Genomic DNA, 27,067 nt, shown 5'->3' with positions numbered 1-27,067 from the left:
AGGGAGGTTTGTGAAGTCTAGCCCCCCAGGCACACACAATATGTTCAAATAAGCACTTTCCAGTTGTATGTCTGAAGTTGAGTAGTGTCACCAGGCTCTGGGAGCCTCTTCTTCTTCCTGTGTGCCAGTGTCATAATTAGTAGACATATTCGACTGTCAGCAAATTGGCAAAGTTTCGCCTTCCCGTTGTGATCAGGGAGAGCTGCTTAGAGCTGATTGCAGTCTGTCACTCTGTAGCTGCTAGACGTGTTCTCTGAATGGCAGACGCATCTTGGCTCACGCATTCAGACGTTTTCACAGTATTCCCAGCACCGCTCTCCTCCTCTAATCTTCTGATGTTCTTAGTTGTGACAGGTACCGCAGCTTTCAGGTACTTCAGAAGATCACACAGGTTCCATCTTTGGCTCATAGTTTTGCATAACTTAAGTAAAGATAGAAATTTGAAACTGATGACAAACTTCTTACATATTAAAGTGTGGCTTTTACTTCATACTTGTGTTTACGATTTTAGCTTTGACTGTATTTTTTTTTTAATTCCAGCATTCCTCATCTTTCAGTGTAAAGTGGTGGATTCTCCTCTCTTCTCTTCTCGCTTCTTTTTTTTTTTTTTTCCTCTTTGCGTGCTGTTTTATTTCTTTGTGCTCTGTTTGTTTTCTCTTTGCGCGCTGTTTTTTTTTTTGCTTTTTTTTGTTCTCTAGCTCTTTCTCCACCCTCTGAGGGAAAACAAGCTTATTAAATGATTGTTCAAACTAAGCCCCTCCCAATCATTTGGTGTTGGCAGTCTCCTATAAACTTAGACTATTTGGACCACAGGGTCAAAATGCACGAAAACCGGTTGTGTGGTTGATTTTTTTTTTTTATTTTTTTTTTTTATCCATGCTGCATTTTGTGGTGTAAAAATTATGGTTTTAACGTGTGGTTATTCTGTAAATTTTGTTTGTTTTTGATCATTCAAAAAAAAAAAAAAAAAAAAAGCCAATAAGTAAACACACACACATTGTCACCAGCCTATATAGGAGCGGTAACAGAATGAATGAATGAATAGGCTATAACCAAACAGCAACTCTTAATTTAAAGAAAAAAAAAGAAAAATGGCGTGGTCTCCCGTGTAATTTTCATAACCAGCAGATGTAAAGCCAACTGCTGAGGGCTGATGTTAATATTCTGGGAAGGAGCCAATAGCCATAAAGGTTCCCAGGCTATTAATATCAGCTCATAGTTGTCAGCTAAGGCTACTTTCACACATCAGGTTTTCGGCGTCAGGCGCGATCCGGCGTCGTGCCGGAGCGCCGGATCCGGCAAATATTTCGTAAAACCGGATGTGACGGATCCGTTTTTCTGCCGGATCTGTCTTGTTCTTGACAGACAAAACCGGATCCGTCTCATCCGGTTAATCCGGTTTTTGTTCCGTTTTTTGACGGATTATGCCGGATCCGGTTTTTAAAATCGCCCCTTGTGGCCTTCCGAACGGGATTGGCTACTGAAAAACTATATATAGCGTGTTCCTACAGCCCTTCTTTGACAGGTTGTAGAGGAGAAAGTGCAGGTTGGAGAGAAGAGCAAGTTACTGGTGAAGATGGATGTTGTGATTGGAAATATTTTGAAGAATTTGGCGGATTTTACAGCGGAGGCGAATCGTTTGAGGGTGATTGTTCTGAAGAAGGAGAGAGCGAGACAGCAGCGCATCAGGGATCGTAGACGACGTTTGTGGATCCACCCCATCACAGCCAAGAGAATGACGCGTGGGGTCTATTCTACACTCTGCATGGACCTTAGACGAAACCCGGATAAATTTTTTGGATATGTTCGGATGAAAATGGAGAATTTTGATTACTTGGTGGAGCGCATTGCACACCTCATAAGAAAAGCGGACACCTATTGCCGCTTCTCTGTTTCACCCGCAGAGCGTCTGATGGTGATTTTAAGGTAAGCCACATTTATTGGATGTGATCGCATCAGAGTACACTTTCACTGCAATCTTGTTGGTGGTAGTTTGTATCTCCAAGTGTTATAGCTGAGTTTTGGTATGTAATGCTGTGATTTAAAACTAATTGATTGTTTTTTAATTCCCCACAGATTTCTTGCAACTGGAGAATCCCTTTCGTCACTGCATTTCCAGTACAGACTCGGGATTTCCACCATATCTGGAATAGTGAAGTACACATGCCGTGCACTCTGGGACTCCTTAGCTGAAGAGTTTTTACCAGAGCCCACAACAGAGAGGTGGATTGAAATTTCAGAAAAGTTTCTACAGATATGTCAGTTTCCAAACTGCTTTGGCGCTGTGGACGGGAAACATATCCGCATTGTAAAGCCAGCCGAATCGGGATCGGAATATTTCAATTACAAGAAATATTTTTCAATTGTCCTCATGGCCATCGCTGACGCGGAATACAAATTTATTGCTGTTGATATTGGGGCCTATGGCCGCTCAAATGACTCTCAAGTTTTCAAACTGTCTGCCATGGGGCGTAAACTGTATGGAAACACCTTCCAGTTCCCACCCCCTAGACCGCTGCCGCAAACATCTGGTCCACCTATGCCATTTGTCTGTGTAGGGGATGAAGCCTTCCAGCTGTCAGAACACCTTTTGAAACCGTACTCTAGCAGAGGATTGACAAGAACAAAACGCATTTTTAATTACCGCCTCACAAGAGCAAGAAGAATGGTGGAATGCTCCTTTGGTATTCTGACAGCCAAATGGCGGGTCCTATTGACTGCGATCAACCTCAAGACAGAAACTGTGGACGAGGTGATCAAAGCTTGCGTGGTACTCCACAATTTTGTTAGCTGCAAGGAACCCATTTCCATTGAGGACACCTCTGAAGAAACCACCTTGCAAGATTACCATGACATTACCACTAGAAGTTCTGTGACGGTTTCAGTAATGGGGGACAATTTTGCACTATACTTTGTCACCTCAAGGCAGAGTACACTGGCATCGATATGCACAAAAAGTGCGGAATTCATTAAAATGAATGGGATGCTTCGTGTAAGTTTTTTTTTTTTTTTTTTTTTTAAAGCGTTTTTGCCGGTAAAAACGCCTAAACGCAAAAAAAAAAGTGGGTACACAGCCTTAAAATACTATTAATACCTTTTTAGCTTATGTTGTGTGTCGGTGTATTGAGCCACCTTTATAAATCGCAAAAGCCTTTTGTGTTACATAGATAAACCCCTTGGTCTATGCTCACAAGATGAGGGTTTTTTTTTTTTGTTTTTACCCTGTGTAATTTTGAAGAAATTCAAGTAACCTATTAGGCTGTGTGCACACGCTGCGGATTCCGCTGCGTTTCCGCAGCGGTTTTGGCCGCTGCGGACACCCAGCAGTTTTAGCTGCGGTGTACAGTACCATTCATTTGAATGGGAAAACAAAAAACGCTGTGCCGACGCTGCGGAAAAAACCGCGCGGATTTGCTGCGGTTTTGAATCCGCAGAAAGAATTGCATGTCAATTCTTTCTGCGGAAACCGCTGCGGGTTCCTATCTCCACCATTGTGGAGATAGTGAATCCGCAGGACCAAACCGCAGGCAAAACCGCAGATAAACCGCAGGTCTTTGGACCTGCGGATTATCTGCGGTTTTTGCAAAATCCGTGCGGATTAATCCGCAGCGGAATCCGCAGCGTGTGCACGTACCCTTATACTTAATGGGTGCAGAATATCTGTAATGTCAGAAACTCACCAAAAACACACAAAAATCCTTGTCTAATAGATTACCTAGAAATTCTTTAGTTTTCCTCTCTAGTCATCCATGCTGTGATGTTTTGATGGTTGTTTTCCATGACTCATTGCTGTTTTTACATGTAAGACGCGAATGGTATGGTCACGTGACGTGATTTTCTTATAGCCGCCTTGCTTTTTTTTGCAATTTCATGAAATGATATAAAAAAATGCATGAGAAACTGGGTCTGAGCAGAAAAAGTAAATTAATGTGCATGCAAAATGTAATTGCATATGAACACATGACCTTTACACAGAGAAAACCAAAAGCAAAACACAAAACAAATATCCTGGAATAAAAAAGTAAAAAAATTGCAAAAATTGCATGAAGGTAGTAATAATAGTAATAATAAGGGTATTTAGTTAACATAATTTTGATCAAAATAATGTAGAAGCCATCCCGCCACGTCACGGCAACCCTTGTGGGACAGTCCTAACTCTTGTATTTAAAACCTTTCCACTTGTCAAGTGACGTAAATGTGAACAAGGACAGAGGGACTGAACCACCAGTAATAGTATAGGCCAGACAGGATGGATTTTCCAACTCAGAAACAGGGCGGTCACACCAGCGTCGGACTGGCCCACCGGGGAACCGGAGGATTCTCCGGTGGGCCCTGGCATCTGGTGGGCCCTGGCACCTGCAGGCATACAGGGCCAGCAGTTGCCTAGGGCCCCCGCTGCTCCAGGGGCCCCCAGCCAGTGGTGTGTCGCACACCATGCAGCTGCTATGGGGGCCCCTGCCAGCGGAGTAGCAGCGGGTGTCAGGAGGCAGGAGCCCCTGTCCCCGCTGCTAAAGAGAAATGAATATTCACTGCGAAGCAGTGAATATCATTTCAGGTCTCCACACCCCCAGAGGCCCCGCCCCCAGCCCAGTAAGCCGCTCTGCATCAGGGCCGGCGCCGCCCTCAGTCCTCTCTGCTCCTGACTCACAGCCAGTGCGCGATGACGTCACTACATCGCGCACCCGCTCTGTGTCTGGCAGAGGGGGCAGCTCCTGACACTGAAGCCGGGATCAGCGTGGGAGCGAGGAGGAGAGGTGAGTATTGTGTTTTGTTTTGTTTTTTTTATATCTCTCTCGCTCTCTCTATCTGTCTCTCTCTATTTCTCAATATATCTCTATATATCTCTCTATCTCTCTTATATCTATCTATCTTTCTATCTCTATCTATTATCTATATCTATCTATCTCTATCTATTATCTATATCTATCTCTATCTATCTATCTTTATATCTATCTTTCTATCTCTACATCTATCTCTATATCTATCTATATATATCTCTATATCTATCTATTATGTCTATCTATCTCTATATCTATCTATCTTACTCTATCTATCTCTATATCTATTATCTCTATATTTATTATCTATCTAGCTACCATCTATATCTATCTATCTTTATCTATATATATCTCTATCTAATATCTATATCTATCTATCTCTATACCTATCTATTTATCTATCCGTTATCTATCTCTATATCTTTTCTCTGTATCTATCTATCTCTATATCTATATCTCTCGCTATCTATCGCTCTATCTCTATATCTATATCTATCTTTATATCTATATCTATATATCTATCTCTATATCTATCTCTATTTCTCTCTATATCTATCTCTATAGCTATCTATCTATATATCTCTATATCTCTATATCTATCTTTCTATCTCTATATATCTATCTATCTTTATCTATTTATCTCTATATCTTTTCTCTGTATCTATCTATCTATATCTATCTATCTCTATATATATCTATTATCTCTATATCTATATCTCTCTCTATATCTATCTATCTATTTATCTCTATCTCTATATCTATCTCTCTGTATATCTATCTATATTTCTATCTCTATATCTAACTCTATATCTATCTATTTTTCTCTATCTATCTATCTATCTATCTATCTATCTCTATCTATTATCTATATCTATCTCTATCTATCGCTCTATCTCTATATCTATCTTTCTATCTCTACATCTATCTCTATATCTATCTTTCTATCTATATCTATCTATATCTATCTATTATGTCTATCTAGCTATCTCTATTATCTATATCTACCTATCTCTATATCTTTCTATCTTACTCTATCTCTATATCTATCTGTTATCTCTATATTTATTATCTATCTTTATCTATCTATATCTATTATCTATATCTATATCTATCTCTCTATCTATCGATCTCTGTATCTATCTATCTCTATCTATATCTATCTATCTCTATATCTATTATCTCTATATCTATCTACCTATCTATCTCTATATCTATCTCTCTATATATATATATATATATATATATCTGTTTCTCTCTATATCTATCTCTATATCTCTCTCTCTATAGCTATCTATATATTATCTCTATATCTATCTATCTATAATCTCTATATCTATCTATCTCTATATCTATCTATCTATCTCTATATCTGTTATCTCTACATCCATATCTATCTCTACATCCATATCTATCTCTATATCCATATCTATCTCTATATCCATCTATCTCTATATCTATATTTCTATCTAACACTATATCTCTGTATCTATCTCTATATCTCATTATCTATCAATCTCTATCTCTCTCTCTCTTTATCTATCTATTGATCTATCTCTATATCTATCTCTATATCTATCTATTATATCTATCTATTATCTCTATTATCTATATCTATCCATCTATCTAGCTATCTCTATCTATCTCTATATCTCTCTATATCTATCTTTCTAACTCTATATCTATCTATCTCTATACATATCTCTATCTAGCTATTATCTCTATATCTATCTCTATATCTATCTTTCTATATCTATCTGTCTCTATATCTATCTCTATATCTATCTATCTTTCTATCTCTATATATCTCTATATCTATTTTTATTTATAGCCATCTATCTATATATATTTATCTCTATATCTATCTATATATGTCTATATTATTATTATTATTACTATTATTATTATTATTATTATTATTATATCTGTATATCTCTATTATCTATCTCTATCTATATATCTATCTATCTCTATATCTTTCTATCTATAGCTATCTATCTCTATATCTATCTATCTATCCATTATCTATTTTCTATCTATCTCTATATCTATCTACCTATCTCTATCTATCTATCTTTCTTTCTATATCTATCTTTATATCTATCTCTATCTATCTCTATGAATCTTTCTATCTATATCTATCCATTATCTACTTTCTATCCATTATCTACTATCTATCTCTATATCTATCTATTTCTACATCTATCTTTCTATCTATTTCTATCTAACTCTATATCTATATATCTATATAGAATTATACCCTATGAGGGGGGCAGTATTATACCCTATGAGGGGGGCAGTATTATACCCTATGAGGGGGTGCATTATACCCTATGAGGGGGTGCATTATTCCCTATGAGGGGGCAGCATTATACCCTATGAGGAGGCAGCATTATATCCTATGAGGGGGTGCATTATATCCTATGAGGAGGCAGCATTATACCCTATGAGGAGGCAGCATTATTCCCTATGAGGGGATGCATTATACCCTATGAGGGGGGCAGTATTATACCCTATGAGGGGGGCAGTATTATACCCTATGAGGGGGGCAGTATTATACCCTATGAGGGGGCAGCATTATACCCTATGAGGGGGTGCATTATTATTGCCTATGAGGGGGTGCATTATTCCCTATGAGGGGGGCAGTATTATACACTATGAGGAGGGCAGTATTATATTCTATGAGGGGGTGCATTATTCCCTATGAGGGGGGCAGTATTATACCCTATGAGGGGGGCAGTATTATATTCTATGAGGGGGTGCATTATTCCCTATGAGGGGGGCAGTATTATACCCTATGAGGGGGGCAGTATTATACCCTATGAGGAGGCAGCATTATACCCTTTAAGGGGGTGCATTATTCCCTATGAGGGGGGCAGTATTATACCCTATGAGGGGGGCAGTATTATACCCTATGAGGGGGGCAGTATTATACCCTATGAGGGGGGCAGTATTATACCCTATGAGGGGGGCAGTATTATACCCTATGAGGGGGCAGCATTATTCCCTATGAGGGGGTGCATTACACCCTATGAGGGGGTGCATTATTCCCTATGAGGGGGGCAGTATTATACCCTATGAGGGGGTGCATTATACCCTATGAGGGGGTGCATTATACCCTATGAGGGGGTGCATTATACCCTATGAGGGGGTGCATTATACCCTATGAGGGGGTGCATTATTCCCTATGAGGGGGGCAGTATTATACCCTATGAGGGGGGGCAGTATTATATTCTATGAGATGGCTGCATTATATTCTATGAGATGGCTGCATTATACTATGTGAGGGGGCTGCTTTATATTCTATGAGGGGGCTACCCCAACTCCTGCTACATAATTAAGACATGTACAACCTTATATTATACCCGGATATTAGCGTGTTTTACCGCATAATTGGTGGTCTGGTATTTAACTCTATGCAGCTACATAGTGGGCCCCAAGAATGATTTTCTCTGGTGGGCCCAAGATGTTCCAGTCCGACGCTGGGTCACACCCTTATATGCACAGAATGCACAATGAAACAAATGAGAAACTGGGTCTGAGCAGAAAAAGTAAATTAATGTGCATGCAAAATGTAATAGCATATGAACACATGACCTTTACACAGAGAAAACCAAAACCAAAACACAAAACAAATATCCTGGAATAAAAAAGTAAAAAAATATATTGCAAAAATTGCATGAAGGTAGTAATAATAGTAATAATAAGGGTATTTAGTTAACATAATTTTGATCAAAATAATGTAGAAGCCATCCCGCCACGTCACGGCAACCCTTGTGGGACAGTCCTAACTCTTGTATTTAAAACCTTTCCACTTGTCAAGTGACGTAAATGTGAACAAGGACAGAGGGACTGAACCACCAGTAATAGTGTAGGCCAGACAGGATGGATTTTCCAACTCAGAAACAGGGCGGTCACACCCTTATATGCACAGAATGCACAATGAAACAAATGAGAAACTGGGTCTGAGCAGAAAAAGTAAATTAATGTGCATGCAAAATGTAATTGCATATGAACACATGACCTTTACACAGAGAAAACCAAAAGCAAAACACAAAACAAATATCCTGGAATAAAAAAGTAAAAAAATATATTGCAAAAATTGCATGAAGGTAGTAATAATAGTAATAATAAGGGTATTTAGTTAACATAATTTTGATCAAAATAATGTAGAAGCCATCCCGCCACGTCACGGCAACCCTTGTGATGTTTTGGTGGTTGTTTTCCATGACTCATTGCTGTTTTTACATGTAAGACGCGAATGGTATGGTCACGTGACGTGATTTTCTTATAGCCGCCCTGCTTTTTTTTGCAATTTCATGAAATGATATAAAAAAATGCAGCCTGATTTCACTGTGTGAACATACCCTCAATGTTTTTTATTTTTTTTTTTATTATATAGGGACCTAGTATGGGCACTCTGAGCAGCAGACTGTTAGGCCAGGAGTCGTCGTCCTCTCTACCCGTGGGTTCTTGTGAATGCAGGAAGCGAAAGAGAAGCTTGGAATGTCAGTGTGATACGGACGATGAGCTAGAAACACTACTCAATACCCCGCGCAGGTATGTCTGATGGGTGCGGCAGGCTACACTTCACACTTGTGCACCTCTTTTTCTGTGCGTGCATGCAAAAGCAGCAAAGAGGGAAAATATAATACTTATTGGGTTTTCTGGGGTTTTACAAAAAATTACCTAGAAACGAAAATTTTCTAAAATATAAAGGTAAGAATCGGCCATGGATTCCCCCACGGCTCTACCCCCCCCCCCCCCCCCACGGCGCTCCCTCTCGGCTCTCCCTCTCGGCTCCCCCCCCCCCCACGGCTCTCCCCCCACGGCGCTCCCTCTCGGCTCCCCCTCACAGCTCACCCATGTGACGTTTGCATGCGCCATGTGTGAGGGCAGTGATTGATGGACCAATGGCATTCTTTTTTTTTTTTTTTTTGTTTGATATTTTAGGAAAAAGCTGAAGAGTACTTCCAAGTATATATATCAGACCCTGTTCCTCAATGGGGAGAACAGTGACATAAAGATCTGCGCGCTTGGTAAAGAATGGAACCTCCACAAGATCTACCTCTGCCAGGTAACGGCTATGCCTCCCATCTTCCTATGTGGGGGACCACTGATTGGCATTCTTTGATAAAAGCAGCTTGGTGCTTTATCCCCTTCTTCGCAGTCATCTTTCATCTTTTCTTTCTTTTTTTTCCCCTTTTTCTTGTAAGAGCCGTAACTTTTTTTTTTTTTTGCATGATGAGGTGCAGTATTAAATTGAATTGACACCATTCTCTTCACCGTATAATGTCCTAAAATATGAGAAAAATTGTTAAGAGGTGAAAAAAGAAATTTTATTTTGTTTTTGGGGGTTTGATTTTTTTTTTTTTTTTTTTTTTTCAGCGTTCCTTGTGTAGTAATAATGACGAGGGAGCTTTATGTTTATGCTGCGGGTCAATAAGAATGCTGTGACCAACAATAGAGGTTTTAATTTTGTTTCACCATTTTTGGAGACTTATACCTTATTTTTATATTTCCGTGAATGGAGCTGTAATTAGTCCACCCCGTAACTTTCATACATAAACCTAAGGCTATGTACCCACGTATGCAGAAAATTCCTGACTAAAAACCGGACTCCTTCCCAGGAAAAACTTTTTTTTTTTTTGCGCACATTTTTTGCACGTTTTTTATGCGCTTTTTTCTGGAGCATCCACATTCTCATAGAATATAGTTGGAAATGCGTTTTTTACCGCAAAATTAATGAACATGGTGCGTTTTTTACAGTGATGCGGCATTTTTTTGCAGAAAAAAAAATGCATCATGTGCACAAAAATTGCAGAATGCATTATAAGAATGGATTGCTTAATGTATGCATTTTTTAAGCATTTTTGCATGGAAAAAACGTGAAAAAAACGCTTATGTGGGCACACAGCCTTAACCCCTTAATGACAGTCAATACGTCTTTTAACTGGCCTGAGATATAAGAGACTAACATCCCCATACAAATAACAATCCAGCAGCTATCGGCTGTACACTATAGCTGACAACTTGCTGCATCAGCCATGATCAGTGTGTGCACCGTCCATATCTGTTTAACCCCTTAGATGCTGCTGCCAATACTGACTACTTCACATAAATGTTTAAAAGAGTGTGGCTTCTCCCTCCTTATCCCTATTGTCACCCTGAGATCATGATTGTGTGGTTCTGATGTTTGCCATGGCAATTCACTAGCAAATAGCGGCCATAGAGTCTGCCGGCTATAGTAACATGTTCAAAAGTCGGTGACAATTAGGTGGTGAAAATCAACTTTTTCATTCCTATCATGCCACTTTGTATTAATTCCTGAAAAGCCCCTGAAGGGTTAATAAACTGTCTGATAGCAGTTTTCAGTATGTCACGAGGTGTTGTTTTTAAAATGGTATAACTTTGGGGGGTTTCCAAATATATAGGACCCCTAAAGTCACTTCAAACCTGGATAGGTCCCTAAAAAAAAAATAATTTTGTAAATTTCCTTGAAAAAATGAAAAATTGCTGCTACATTTTTAAACCTCCTAAAATGCTAACAAAATAAAGTACAATTTTACAAATGGTGCTGATGTAGAGCAGACATGTGGGAATTATTATTTATTAATTTTTTTGCTATGGTACAACTATCTAAATTAGAGGGATAATCATTCAAAGTTTGAAAATTGCTATTTTTTTTTGCATTTTTGTCAAATGTATGATATTTTTTATAAATAAACACAAAACATATCAACCTAAATTTACCATTATCATAAATTATAATGTGTCACGAAAAAACATTCTTAAAATCACAGGAATTTGTTGAAGCGTCTCAGAGTTATTACCACATAAAATGACACCGGTCAGATTTTTAAAATTTGGCTCATAAATAGAAAAATGGCAAACAGCACTTGCAGGATCAGAGAGATGCACGCTCACCGTCCAGAGACCCAATTGGACAACAGGAATCCCAATAAAATGAAGAAGAGCAGCATCCAATCAAGGTGAGAAATGTATAAATTTATTCAGCCATGAAAAATATTCAGGATTGAGAGTCCTCAGTAGTTGATACCTTTTGTACCAAACGGTACAAAGATATACATCTTTCCATTCAGCCATGAAGAAATGCAACGTTTCAACCACCAAGTGGTCTTTTTCAAGCATACAAAACAGCATATAGGGCGGTCTTATATAGGCCCAAATGGCCAATCAGCATCATACAGCCGCCCATCAGACAAAGAACAACAGTAATACATATAAAACACATTAACATACAGTATATATAAAGAAATGTTACGTGTAAAACATCATTAAAACAATTATAGTAATGATGCAGTGTAAAGAAAAATATAGCCACTCACTTTTCTATGGTGGCCAATCACCAGATAGCATCCTCAGTTGTCCTAACAACCCCCAACCAATGAGTCACAAGCTGACAACTAGTATTGTCAGTCACGGCACATAGCCAATTATTACACCTCCTTGAAATCGGCTCCAAATCAAATAGCCTATAGTAGTTACCAGCATATTACCTCATACTCCCAGCATTCCCAGAGTCTTCATCAGCCCAAAAGAGTTGCTAAAAAGCACCAATGCCGTGACAGAAAGAATAGCGACGCAGGAGTCAAAATCCCGCGATACGACGCCACCAAATTCTCGCACACACGCATTTGCGCATAACAGATTCCTAGATGACCGCGTCATCAACAAATCTCGCGATACTACGTCATTCAACTCCCGCGCATGCGCAATCTCGCATAATGGATACCATAGTAACCACATTGTCATCCACTCTCATAATCTAGCGTCACTGAACTTACCGCGCCTGCGCAAAAGCATACAGCAAGTTCAACAAAACCAAGAGAGCGGTCACATGGCCAGCACCGTTATAAGTCCCGTAACAATGCAAATATCAAGTCTGTGCAGTAGTGTTTTCAATGTAGTAACAAAGGGAATCCTACATATTCAAATATGGTTTATCTACAAGATAAATCCCATCACTGAAATATCATTGGTCACCAACCTTCAAAAATCAATCACATGACAATGTCACATGATCCCATATTGAAAAAAACAACAAGGCCATCAAAAATACCTCATATGCACATGCCCATTCAGCGATAAATCTCACAAAAGGGCTATCCAAAAAAAGGATTAGCCACACAGAAGAAAACTGAGACATTGATAATAAAAGACACTACAATATGGCCCAATTTAATGAATTTAACATCCAGTAACTTTATTGTCATATTCACAGAAAAAAGGAGGGCAAGAGGGCATGGGGATTATCAATATGATTTTACATGAATAGACCAACCAGTCTTCAGGGAAATTCAGTCCCCATGTCCTCCAGTCACTCCACCGCATCATTCCTATAAAAACAAAAAAACTAAATTAAAACCAATCAACACTGTTGAAAACCGAAGGATGACGTTATCAAGACTCATATGGACTACTTAGTACAAATCTGCAGATTATAATCAAGATTCAAACCCTTCGGCTGAAGGGTACCCAAGATCGAAATCCATCTCAGCTCTTTCCTTTTCAACAATGTAATCCTGTCACCACCCCGTCTTAACAATGGGACCCCATCTATCACCCTAAATCTTAATTGATTCACAGAATGTCTACATTCAACAAAATGCTTCGGTATTGGGAGTTCCAAAAGTTGTGTTCTAATAGTGCTCTTATGTTTACTAATACGTGCCCTAATTTCCATAGTAGTTTCCCCTACATGCATCAGCCCACACGGGCAAACAATCATATAAACAACAAAACTAGAGGTACATGTAAACCTTTCCTTAATCAAAAATTTTTTTCCAGTATGTGGATGAAAGAAACAATCCCCTTTCTCGTTCGCCTTATTGGGGGACACAGAGACCTTGGGACACAGAGACCTTGGGTGTATGCTGCTGCCACTAGGAGGCTGACACTATGCACAAAAAAAGATAGCTCCTCCTCCGCAGTGTACACCCCACCGACCGGCAGAGAATTCCTCAGTTTAGCTTAGTGTCAGTAGGAGGTGGACACGGGTCTTTTATTAGACCCATATCTACCTCGTTGTGCGTCGTTCCTTTTCAGGTTCTACGGAGGGATACAGAGTGAAAAGTCACATCTGTACTCCCACATGGAGTCTGCAAGTACGGCGTGTACTGCCACCCCGTATCCTTGCGGTTCTCCGCGGCAGGACCAGCCAGACGGACGCCGACACCAAGACGTGCCAGCGACTCCAGGGGTCCTTGTCGCCAGTCTCCCTCCCACTCGCCTACCAGAGCCTGTCGGTTGGATGAGACGCAAGACTTCTTCAGACAGGTAACGGATCGTGGATAGGTGAGTATTAGGCCCTGCTGCCCATTCCTCTTCAATGGTCACAGGGGTAGGCGCTGCGGTCGCTCGCAGTCGCCACAAGGCTATACGCAGCTCAATGTTGCTGGGCATCCCCCCCCTTCCCTCCCCCCTTTCTGGGTACAGGGAGCAGGGGTTTTTTTCCCATTGGGAGCGACTTGTGACTGCGGCGTCCCACTTTTTCGGACTTCCGCGCCGACCCCCTGCTGACAGGCGGCCGCCGCAACTAATTTAGGCCCCGGCTTCAGTTCGGGCCTACCGCTGCGTCGCGGCCACGCCCCCCGCCCCTTTCTTCTAAGCGGGCTTCTCTCCCGCTCTTCCCAGGCCCTCCCACCGCCTGACCTTCACCTGCCCAGCCTGCTATTGGCTAGAGGGCGGTGAATTTTAACCCTGCGAGGTGCTCCGCCCTCCCTCCTCTCCTAAGGCGCGCTTTTTCTCAGGACGGCGCCATTTTCCCAGCCTGTTAGCCGGGCACCAGCTCCTCACTGGACAGCATCTTCTCCAGCTGGTTTTTTTCAGGAGGTCTGTCAGCCGGATTTCGCTCTGACCTGCATCCACTGACAGGTCGCAGAGCATCGCTTCTGGGGACACCGGACCGTGAGTAGCTCTGCACTGCAGACTGACCCTTCTCCGCCCTCTGTCCCCCAACCTTCCGGCATTACCTCAGCTTTTCACTATGTCTAAGTCTGATCGTACCCGCTCTACCGCCCCCCCCTGCACTTTAGTCAAGTACTTTGCATGTTCTTCGTGCAATCGCAAACTTCCCTCAGGCCAGTCCACTCCCCTCTGCCTGGATTGTAGCAATCCAATTCAGCCTGACGCCTTCCAGGAGCCATCTGCGGCCCCAGGTGAGAGTGAGCCCCCCATGCCTGGCTGGGCCTCCTCGCTTTCTCAATCAGTGGCAGACCTCACCAGGGTGTCTCAGTCCCTGGTGGCCGTTCTTGATAAGTTGCCCCTGGACTCTTCAGCAGGGCCAAGCAGGTCCCAAATTGTTCCATCTGAATCAGCCAGCGGTAGTCGCAAAAGACCTAGGCAAGATTCCCAGCCGGAATCCTCTCCTAGTCCCATCTCACCGCATAGCCCTTCTCACCAGTCTCCCTCTCTGGCCTCCTCTCCCGAGTCAGGGGAAGCGCTTTCGGACAGGTCATCTGAGGGGATTTTAGAGCTTGATTCAGACCAGGATGCAAGCATGAAGGTCACAGTGCAGGACCTCATTGCTGCGATCCATCATACCTTCGATATTGCTGACTCCCCTGCGAAATCCTCAGATCAGGAGGTTTCGTTCAGACGGGCAGAAACTCCCTCCAGGGTTTTTCCTTTCCATTCCCAGTTTGGGAAAATTTTTACCAAGGAAAGAGAGGATCCGACCAGACGCTTTCAAAGAGGAAAACGTCTCTGCATACTCTACCCATTTGCTAAGGAGCTCACGGACAACTGGTCGGCCTCTCCCTCAGTCGATCCGCCCGTGTCCAGGCTATCCAATAACACGGTTCTCCCGCTTTCAGGCGTGGCGTCCCTAAAGGATTCTAATGACAGGATTATAGAATCCCTGGCGAAGTCTGCCTTTGAAGCGGCTTCAGCGGCGGTGTGTCCAATCTTTGCTTCATCCTGGACAGCAAAGACCATAGCCACGTGGGCAGACGACCTTCGGCAGGGCATCTTAGATAAGGCGCAACCGGAGCATTTGGCCAATCTCGCCAATCAGATCTCCCCGGCTGGGGACTATCTTCTCTCCGCTTCCTTGGATGCTGCATCCTGTGCAGTTCAGGCGTCAAGCAACGTTATTGCAATTCGACGTACACTTTGGCTAAAGGCATGGCAAGCGGACTTGTCTTCTAAAAAGTTCCTCACTAACCTGCCTTTTCAGAGGGTGCGCCTCTTTGGGTCCCAATTGGATCAGATTATTAAGGACGCCACCGGAGGCACGAGTTCACTCCTCCCTCAGTCCAAGCCTCGCAGACCCCCACTAAGGCGTCAGTTTCGACCCTTTCGGACTTTCCGCCGTTTCAATACGGCGGACATCTCCTCCAGCCAACAGAGACCGCAGGCTCGCCAGGAGAGAAGGAAAGTTTCCTTCAGACCCACTTCTTCCTGGCGACCCCACTCCTCCCAGGGCAGACCGTCCAGATCTAGATCTGGACGGTCTACTTCAGCATGACTATCATCGGGCACGCGAAGGGCCTTTCCAATTGGGAGGTCGACTTCTTTCCTTCAGGGACGTTTGGCTGGCCGCCGTGGAGGACGCCTGGGTCAGGGAGGTCGTATCCTCAGGATACAAGATAGAGTTCGTCTCTCTCCCACGGGATCGTTTCTTCGAATCCCAGCCTCCAAAGGATCCAGCCTTGATCACGGGGTTCTCTACAGCTATCGCCGCTCTCCTCAGTTCCGGGGTGATTGTGCCCGTTCCCGAATCGGAGCGCTTCACAGGGTTCTACTCGAACCTGTTTGTAGTGCCGAAAAAAGACGGCGCAGTTCGACCCATCTTGGATCTCAAGCTGCTCAACAAGAGGGTCCGCCTTCGCCACTTCCGCATGGAGTCGCTTCGCTCGGTCATCGCCTCCATGGAGGAGCAGGAATTCATGTGCTCAATAGACATCCAAGATGCCTATTTACATGTTCCAATTTTCTCCGGACATCAGAAGTTCCTGCGCTTTGCGATTCGACAGCACCACTACCAGTTTGTCGCACTGCCCTTCGGTCTTGCCACCGCTCCCAGAGTCTTCACGAAGATCATGGCTGCGTTGATGGCTTTGTTGAGAGTCAGAGGCCTCGTTCTTTTCCCGTACCTAGACGATATTCTGATCAAGGCTCCCTCATTCCAACAGGCTCACCAAAGTTTGTCAATCGTCCTGGACACTTTCCAATTTCGGGTGGATCGTCAACAGGAAAAAGTCCTGTCTGGTTCCTACCCAACGCCTGGTCTTTCTAGGTCTTCTGTTCGACACTCGTCGGTCAAGGGTCTTTCTCCCACAAGAAAAGATTCTCTCTCTGCAGCAGGAAGTACGATCGCTGCAGACCTCGCGATTCCCATCCCTCCGTACAGCCATGAGGGTCCTGGGAAAGATGGTCGCGGCAATAGAGGCAGTTCCCTTTGCCCAATTTCATGCCAGGCCTCTCCAGCAGGCCATTCTGTCAAAATGGAACAGGTCGCCTCGGTCCCTGGATCGCCCTGTCCATCTTTCTTACCGGATCAAGCGGTCTCTCAACTGGTGGTTGTCGTCACCTCTCATTCTATCGGGTCGATTCTTCCTTCCCATTCACTGGCAGATAGTAACCACAGATGCCAGTCTCCTCGGTTGGGGTGCTGTGTTCCGCAACCACACTGTTCAGGGTCGATGGTCGGATCGGGAATCAGCGCTACCGATCAACGTTCTGGAAATTCGAGCGATCCATCTTGCTCTGGTCCACTGGGAAAGGCTCCTCAAGGGACTGCCGGTACGGATTCAGACAGACAACGCCACAGCGGTGGCATATGTCAACCGCCAAGGGGGAACACTGAGTGTTTCAGCCCTGGCGGAGGTGTCCAAGATTCTTCGTTGGGCGGAGATTTCCATCCCGACAATCTCCGCGGTTCACATTCTCGGCGTAGACAACTGGGCCGCTGATTTTCTCAGCCGCGAGGGTCTCGCGGCGGGAGAATGGTCCCTACATCCGGAAGTGTTTCATCTGCTCTGCCTTCGGTGGGGAACCCCGGATGTAGACCTCATGGCGTCTCGCCTCAACAGGAAAGTCCCACAATTCGTGTCCAGGTCTCGGGACCCTCTGGCAGTGGGCGCCGACGCCCTGGCCGTTCCTTGGTCCCAGTTCGAACTTCCCTACCTGTTCCCTCCTCTGCCTCTTCTTCCCAAGCTGTTGAAGAAGATCAAGGCAGAAGGACTTCCGGTCATTCTCATCGCCCCGAATTGGCCCAGAAGGTCTTGGTTCGCGGACATTGTCAACCTTCTCGCGGACGCCCCCTGGAGGCTTCCAGACAGAACAGATCTGCTGTCTCAGGGTCCAATTTGCCACCCCAATTCTCGGCCGCTCAATTTAACGGCGTGGCTGTTGAGACCGAGGTTCTGAAACGAGCAGGATTTTCCGACCACGTAATTCAGACCATGATCCGAGCCAGAAAGCCATCATCTTCCAAGTTTTACTACCGTACTTGGAAGGCCTATTTCACTTGGTGTGAGACCAATGACGTCGCGCCCATGTCCTTTTCGCTCCCTTCAGTCCTAGCGTTTCTTCAGGCAGGATTGGATGCGGGGCTTGCCCTCAGTTCCCTGAAGGGTCAAGTTTCGGCGCTGTCCATTCTGTTTCAGAAAACGTTGGCTTCCCGTCCTTAGGTTAAGACCTTTCTTCAGGGCGTGGCTCACACGGTCCCGCCGTACCGGGCGCCCGTGGATCCATGGGATCTTAATCTGGTTCTTGAGGTTCTGCAAGGTCCGCCCTTTGAACCCCTCAGGGATATTTCCCTTTCTCTCCTTTCTTGGAAGGTAGCCTTTCTGGTGGCCATCACCTCCGTCCGGTGCGTGTCGGAATTGGCAGCTCTTTCGTGCCGCTCTCCCTTTCTGGTTCTCCACCAGGATAAGGTAGTTCTGCGGCTTCCGCCCTCGTTCCTTCCGAAGGTGGTGTCCTCGTTTCACCTCAACGAGGATATTGTGCTCCCGTCCTTTTGTCCGAATCCAACTCATCCCCGAGAGCGGTCCTTGAACCAGCTGGACCTGGTTAGGGCGGTAAGAGTCTATCTGTCTAGGACGACTTCCTTGCGAAAGACAGAGTCTCTTTTCATTATCCCTGATGGAGCGCGGAAAGGTCACCTGGCGTCAAAAGTCACCATTGCTCGCTGGATCAGATCGGCTATCCTGGAAGCCTACCGTGTTAAGCGTCGCGGAGCCCCTCCGGGTATCAGGGCCCACTCTACTCGAGCAGTGGGTGCCTCCTGGGCGGTGCGCCACAGAGCTTCCGCACTGCAGCTTTGCAAAGCTGCAACATGGTCATCGGTTCACACGTTTGTGAAATTCTACAGAGTCCACACCTACGCTTTGGCGGACGCCAGCCTAGGTAGACGGATTCTGCAGGCCGCGGTGGTGAGTCCGCTGGCCTGATGGAAGTTTGTTTCCCACCCCAGGGACTGCTTTGGGACGTCCCAAGGTCTCTGTGTCCCCCAATAAGGCGAACGAGAAAACAGGATTTTTGGGTTGCTTACCGTAAAATCTGTTTCTCGGAGCCTTCATTGGGGGACACAGCACCCTCCCATGTTTTACAGCTCCTGTTCTTACTTTGGTTGAATGTTTACAGTTGAGTTGTCTATGTTGTCAACCTATTCTGTTCCTTCTCCTACTGCTTTCTCACTAACTGAGGAATTCTCTGCCGGTCGGTGGGGTGTACACTGCGGAGGAGGAGCTATCTTTTTTTGTGCATAGTGTCAGCCTCCTAGTGGCAGCAGCATACACCCAAGGTCTCTGTGTCCCAAGGTCTCTGTGTCCCCCAATGAAGGCTCCGAGAAACAGATTTTACGGTAAGCAACCCAAAAATCCTGTTTTTGATCATATTCCCACAGCAAGCACATCCAAGACACGGAAAATTACCCACAGTCAAAGGGCCCAAGGGCCGAAGGGTTTGAATCTTGATTATAATCTGCAGATTTGTACTAAGTAGTCCATATGAGTCTTGATCACGTCATCCTTCGGTTTTCAACAGTGTTGATTGGTTTTAATTTAGTTTTTTTGTTTTTATAGGAATGATGCGGTGGAGTGACTGGAGGACATGGGGACTGAATTTCCCTGAAGACTGGTTGGTCTATTCATGTAAAATCATATTGATAATCCCCATGCCCTCTTGCCCTCCTTTTTTCTGTGAATATGACAATAAAGTTACTGGATGTTAAATTCATTAAATTGGGGCCATATTGTAGTGTCTTTTATTATCAATGTCTGTTTTCTTCTGTGTGGCTAATCCTTTTTTTGGATAGCCCTTTTGTGAGATTTATCGCTGAATGGGCATGTGCATATGAGGTATTTTTGATGGCCTTGTTTTTTTCAATATGGGATCATGTGACATTGTCATGTGATTCATTCTTGAAGGTTGGTGACCAATGATATTTCAGTGATGGGATTTATCTTGTAGATAAACCATATTTGAATATGTAGGATTCCCTTTGTTACTACATTGAAAACACTACTGCACAGACTTGATATTTGCATTGTTATGGGACTTATAACGGTGCTGGCCATGTGACCGCTCTCTTGGTTTTGTTGAACTTGCTGTATGCTTTTGCGCAGGCGCGGTAAGTTCAGTGACGCTAGATTATGAGAGTGGATGACGATGTGGTTACTATGGTATCCATTATGCGAGATTGCGCATGCGCGGGAGTTGAATGACGTAGTATCGCGAGATTTGTTGATGACGCGGTCATCTAGGAATCTGTTATGCGCAAATGCGTGTGTGCGAGAATTTGGTGGCGTTGTATCGCGGGATTTTGACTCCTGCGTCGCTATTCTTTCTGTCACGGCATTGGTGCTTTTTAGCAACTCTTTTGGGCTGATGAAGGCTCTGGGAATGCTGGGAGTATGAGGTAATATGCTGGTAACTACTATAGGCTATTTGATTTGGCGCCGATTTCAAGGAGGTGTAATAATTGGCTATGTGCCGTGACTGACAATACTAGTTGTCAGCTTGTGACTCATTGGTTGGGGGTTGTTAGGACAACTGAGGATGCTATCTGGTGATTGGCCACCATAGAAAAGTGAGTGGCTATATTTTTCTTTACACTGCATCATTACTATAATTGTTTTTAATGATGTTTTACACGTAACATTTCTTTATATATACTGTATGTTAATGTGTTTTATATGTATTACTGTTGTTCTTTGTCTGATGGGCGGCTGTATGATGCTGATTGGCCATTTGGGCCTATATAAGACCGCCCTATATGCTGTTTTGTATGCTTGAAAAAGACCACTTGGTGGTTGAAACGTTGCATTTCTTCATGGCTGAATAAATTTATACATTTCTCACCTGGATTGGATGCTGCTCTTCATTTTATTGGGATTTTTAAAATTTGGCTGTCACTAATCTAATAGACGGCTTGAAGTCCTCCTGTTCCATTTTGCTCCAGTTTTGACTTGGTCGTCTTGTACCCTGATGCCCAAAATCGAACGCCGTGTGTCTTTTCTCTAATTTAGGGCTAGATGAAACCTTTTTTTTTTGCCAATGTATATAGAAAGTAGGCGCAGACAGTTGGGATTCTTATGGCTTTTTTGTGCTTTCGCCTCTTGCCAAACTGCGTGCTTGTGCATTAGCTTCTGTTAGCAGAGACTTTACAGGAGGCCACATGTCTGCTTGTATGTCGCCTCCTGCCTGCCGAGGACACTGAGGAAAGGAGGCCTAGCGGTGACTACTAGGAGAAAATCACTTTGTGACTGACACACATATACTGCTGGTCCTTTGGAGAGACCTTGTTAATAAATGTACATGGCCACACATCTTAGAGGAGTGAATAGTTTTATTGGCAGGCCTAGAGATTGTCTGCGGTTTCTTTTCTTTTCGCATTTTATCTGTTCCTTTATGTCAAGGTAGAAGTGGAGCACTGGGGACCTCTGCTGGTAGCTAGAAAAATTAGCCACTGAAATCACTATTTTCTAATGACTTTTTATTTTTCTTTTTTCCTCCTTTCTTTGCTTGCAGTCGGGATACTTCTCCAGTATGTTCTGTGGATCCTGGAAAGAGTCCAGCATGAATGTGATAGAACTGGAGATACCTGACCACAATATAGATATAGAAGGTAAGTGACATTTGGTACAGTGAGCCAGTGACATGGTTAAAATATCCCCCCCCTCCACCTCCAGACTTTTTTTGTTTATTGATTGGCTAGTTTGCTGAACTGCTGAGCATTGCAGAAAGTCATTGCTGTGGCTCAAGTTGTGAAACGCCTCATCCCATTTCTGATCATACCAGCACTGCTGTGTCAGGGCCAGGAGACAGCTGTTATCCATTCCACAGTATGACCAGCAGTCCTAATGGGAGAAAGGAGAGGCTGCAGGCCTAGCGGTGCTAATGGGAGAAAGGAGGAGCTGCAGGCCCAGCAGTGCTAATAGGAGAAAGGAGAGGCTGCAGGCCCAGCAGTGCTAATAGGAGAAAGGAGAGGCTGCAGACACAGCAGTGCTAATAGGAGAAAGGAGAGGCTGCAGGCACAACAGTGCTAATAGGAGAAAGGAGGAGCTGCAGGCCCAGCAGTGCTAATGGGAGAAAGGAGGAGCTGCAGACACAACAGTGCTAATAGGAGAAAGGAGGAGCTGCAGGCCCAGCAGTGCTAATGGGAGAAAGGAGGAGCTGCAGACACAACAGTGCTAATAGGAGAAAGGAGGAGATGCAGACACAGCAGTGCTAATAGGAGAAAGGAGGAGCTGCAGACACAGCAGTGCTAAAAGGAAAAAGGAGGAGCTGCAGGCCCAGAGGTGCTAATGAGAGAAAGGAGAGGCTGCAGTCACAGCAGTGCTAATAGGAGAAAGGAGAGGCTGCAGGCCCAGCAGTGCTAATGGGAGAAAGGAGGAGCTGGAGGCCCAGCAGTGCTAATTGGAGAAAGGAGGAGCTGCAGGCCCAGCAGTCCTAATTGGAGAAAGGAGGAGCTGCAGGCCCAGCAGTGCTAATGGGAGAAAGGAGGAGCTGCAGGCCCAGCAGTGCTAATGAGAGAAAGGAGGAGCTGCAGGCCCAGCAGTGCTAATAGGAGAAAGGAGGAGCTGCAGGCCCAGCAGTGCTAATGAGAGAAAGGAGGAGCTGCAGGCCCAGCAGTGCTAATAGGAGAAAGGAGGAGCTGCAGTCCCAGCAGTGCTAATGGGAGAAAGGAGTCTCTTCAGGCCCTGCAGTGCTAATGGGATAAAGGAGTCTCTTCAGGCCCAGTAGTGCTAAGGGGAGAAAGGAGTCGCTTCAGGCCCAGTAGTGCTAAGGGGAGAATGGAGGAGCTGCAGGCCCAGCAGTGCTAAGGGGAGAAAGGAGGAGCTGCAGGCCCAGCAGTGCTAAGGGGAGAAAGGAGGAGCTGCAGGCCCAGCAGTGCTAAGGGGAGAAAGGAGGAGCTGCAGGCCCAGCAGTGCTAAGGGGAGAAAGGAGGAGCTGCAGGCCCAGCAGTGCTAAGGGGAGAAAGGAGGAGCTGCAGGCCCAGCAGTGCTAAGGGGAGAAAGGAGGAGCTGCAGGCCCAGCAGTGCTAAGGGGAGAAAGGAGGAGCTGCAGGCCCAGCAGTGCTAAGGGGAGAAAGGAGGAGCTGCAGTCCCAGCAGTGCTAAGGGGAGAAAGGAGGAGCTGCAGGCCCAGCAGTGCTAAGAGGAGAAAGGAGGAGCTGCAGGCACAGCAGTTCTAATGGGAGAATGGAGAAGCTGCAGGCCCAGCAGTGCTAAAGGGAGAAAGGAGGAGCTGCAGGCCCAGCAGTGCTAAGGGGAGAGAGGAGGAGCTGCAGGCCCAGCAGTGCTAATGGGAGAAAGGAGGAGCTGCAGGCCCAGCAGTGCTAATGGGAGAAAGGAGGAGCTGCAGGCCCAGCAGTGCTAAAGGGAGAAAGGAGGAGCTGCAGGCCCAGCAGTGCTAATGGGAGAAAGGAGGAGCTGCAGGCCCAGCAGTGCTAATGGGAGAAAGGAGGAGCTGCAGGCCCAGCAGTGCTAATGGGAGAAAAGAGGAGCTGCAGGTCCTGGTTTTGTCTGACCTATCCTGTCCTCACCTGAGGAGTTAATGTCACGGATTTGTTGTAGGCAATGCTCGGTTACCTGTTCGCTTTCACCCTACCTGCTGCATTGATTCTGGATTATGGTGTTTGTTTTATGATCAGATAAAAGCCCTGTAGCTCAGCAAGATGTTATGTAACACACTGGATAAAATGACTTGTGGAGCGAGATTTCGAGGCACTAGATGGCGACAACGTACCTCAATAAGACTTTGAAGTTGCACCAGGGAAGGCCTGGCAATCATACAGGATCAGCAGCAGCAAAGGAAACATTTTAATACCAAAAAACGGAGTACAAAACCTAATATAGAATCAAAGACGATACATTATTGGTTCAAGTAGACAGCTAAATTTATACATACAAAACTACTTGAGCATTAGAATAAATCAATAACCATGATACAAAGATCTAATTCGTAAATGGAAAAACTTTATTTCAGAACGCCATTGACAAAAAATTATCTAAAAACAAGGGGAGCAGGGCATCACACATAATGTAAACATGATCTGTAATAATAATAAGCAGGAGAAATTTATGACCATAAATATTAACGTGCAGTGCATATATATAGTCAATCCAAATGGTGTTGGAAGCACAGAAAAATGAAATACCTGTGTTTCCAACACCATTTGGATTGATTATATGTACAGCACTTAAATATTTATGGTCATAGATGTCTCCTGCTTATTACAGATCATCTTTACGTTGTGTGATGCCCTGCTGCCCTTGTTTTTAAATAATTTTTGTCAATGGTGATCTGAAAATAAAGCTTCTCCATTTATGAATTAGATCTTTGCATCATGGTTAGTTATTCTAATGCTCAAGTAGTTTTGTATGTATAGGAAAGGGAGCGCACCTCTGTCTTTCCTTCTCCGTGTAGTAGATCATGCTGTAAAACCTCTTTTTTGAAATGCAGTTTTCTGTCCTTTTATTTGAGTTCTTTAGGATAAAAAGAAAATAATCCATCTATCTGACAACCGGACAGCACAGATAACTGTGTGAAATGAGAAGAGCCAAAAAAAAGCAAATCCAGCTTTCACCATCCAATAAAATACAAAATGATCTGGAACTTGTTGCGTTTTTTCTTTCCACTTGTGTCTTGTTCTTGTTTCTGTGGAATATTCAATAAAGCCATTTTTATATTTTGTTGGATCATGGAAGTTGAATTTGAATTTTTTTTTTTTTTTTTTTTGCTGCTTCAGTATAAAGGTCAGCAGTAATATTAAAACCACTGAACATGAGAAGCAAATTACTTTCAATGGCTTCTGGCACGGGTGTGCTGTGTCAGGAAACAAGCAACAGGAGAAATAGGCAAGAGTAAGAATGTGAGTGAGGGCCAAATTGTGATAATGGGACTGGGTCAGAGCATGTACAAAAGGGCTGATATAGTGCGGTGTCCAGTGTGCCATGGTTAGTACCTACTGGAGTCATCCAAGAAAAAGTTAGCTGTGAATTAGCAATGGGTTCATAGGCACCCACCGTATCTGTAGGGAGAGAAGGCTGGCTGTCTGGTGCGATTCCACAGTAGTACAAATTGCCTACAGTGTGTTCTTTTATCATAGCCAGCACAAACATTCAGCAGTCTGCTGTTTATAGACAGTCGTAGTGCCTTTGTTGCTTCTTGCCCATTGACAAAAGTGCCTACACTGGGGCAAGTGAGTATCAGAAGTGGACGGTAGTGCAGTGGGTCTGCTCGGCCTGTTGTGATATAAGGAACCAGGAGAAACGGACATCCTGGGGTCCTGGCACTCACTTGGCTCTTACTTTTAGCACGGGCCACCTACCTAAATATTGTGCAGACCATTTGCACCCCTATATGACAGGGATGTTCCCTTATGGCAGTGCCCTCCTTCAGTGGGATAGGGCCTACCCCTCACTGCGATAATTGTTCAGGATTGGTTTGATGAGCAGGACAATAATGATGGTGAAGACTTATCCACAAATTTCCCTGATCTCAATCTCATGGAGCATATGGAGAAGGTGCTGGAATCACAAGTCCAATCCATGGAGGCTGCAGATCACGACTTGCAGGACTTAGTTTTTTAAATAAAATGATTAGTCCAGAAGGAGAAAAAAAAAAGATTGATCTGATCATATGCATTTCATCAGTCCTCTCTGAGGACGTGCACTTTCACTTTACCACCTCCCAGAAGCTGCCAGTCACAGCTCTGCAGCGGATCGAGGAGCGTAACAGTCATTGAGCTTTGATTAGCAGCCCTGTTAAGCCCCCGTCACACACAGCGATCTCACCAGCGAGATCACTGCTGAGTCACAAGTTTTGTGATGCAACAGCGATCTCACCAGCGATATTGCTGTGTGTGACACTTCTCAGCGACCGCCGCCCCCCCTGCTGGGTATCGCTGATCGTCCTGGAATGGCCAGGACATTTTTGGGGTTGCTGGTCTCCCGCTGGCCAGCACGCATCGCTGTGTGTGGCAGGCGGGAGACCAGCGAGCTTGAGCTGGTAACCAAGGTAAACATCGTGTTTCTAAGCGCCGCGCGGCGCTTAGAAACCCGATGTGTACCTTAGTTACAGCGCGCTGGTGCAGGGAGCTGGTAACCAAGGTACACATCGGGTTTCTAAGGCTAGTTTCACACTAGCGTTTATGAGCGCAGCGACGGCCTGCGCACGGCCGCCGCTAAGCCCCGCCCCTGCCGCGCCCCCGCCGGTAGCTCCGCCCACCGGCGCATGACGCTGCATGCGCCCTGCGTCCCCTATCGTTATCACCGGGGGCGCAGGCCGTGCGCAGTATGCGTTTGGCGGCGCATGCGTCCTTTTGACGGTGCGCCGACCTGCGCCAAACGCAACCTGCTGCAGTTTGGTTGCGTCGGCGCACCGTCAAAAAGGCGCATTGCGCCGCCAAGAGCATACTGCGCACGGCCTGCGCCCCCTGTGATAAAGATAGGGGACGCAGGGCGCATGCAGCGTCATGCGCCGGGGCGGAGCTACCGGCAGGGCGCGGCAGGGGGCGGGGCTTAGTGGCGGCCGTGCGCAGGCCGTCGCTGCGCTCATAAACGCTAGTGTGAAACTAGCCTTAGTGGTGCGTGGCACTTAGAAACCCGATGTGTACCTTGGTTACCAGCTCCCTGCACCAGCGTGCTGGTAACTAAGGTACACAGTGGGTAACTAAGCGACGTGCGTCCCTTGTTACCCGCGTGTCGCTGTCCTGATCGCTGGTGAAGCTGCCTGTTTGGCAGCTCACAAGTGATCATGTAGTGACACACCAGCGATCCTGACAAGTTCATATCATTGTCGGGATCGCTGGGGAGT

At 45.0% G+C, this 27,067-nt stretch overlaps 1 protein-coding gene across 1 annotated transcript in view; it reads left to right on the top strand.

Moving 5' to 3' along the window:
* Positions 1-27,067, top strand: part of GMCL1 (germ cell-less 1, spermatogenesis associated) — a 173,534-nt gene that overhangs the window by 34,343 nt on the left and 112,124 nt on the right. The window contains exons 2-4 of the mRNA XM_073569094.1: positions 9,178-9,335; positions 9,729-9,852; positions 21,777-21,873. Coding sequence (XP_073425195.1) covers positions 9,187-9,335; positions 9,729-9,852; positions 21,777-21,873 — 370 coding nt within the window. The 5' untranslated portion in view covers positions 9,178-9,186. The remainder of the gene's footprint in view (positions 1-9,177; positions 9,336-9,728; positions 9,853-21,776; positions 21,874-27,067) is intronic.

Source organism: Dendrobates tinctorius, unplaced genomic scaffold, assembly GCF_039654945.1.
Source record: "Dendrobates tinctorius isolate UK_male_01 unplaced genomic scaffold, ASM3965494v1 ptg000022l, whole genome shotgun sequence".
NCBI lineage: Eukaryota > Metazoa > Chordata > Amphibia > Anura > Dendrobatidae > Dendrobates > Dendrobates tinctorius.
The sequence above is the reverse complement of the archived record's forward strand: the minus strand, read 5'-3'. Positions and strand labels throughout refer to the sequence as shown.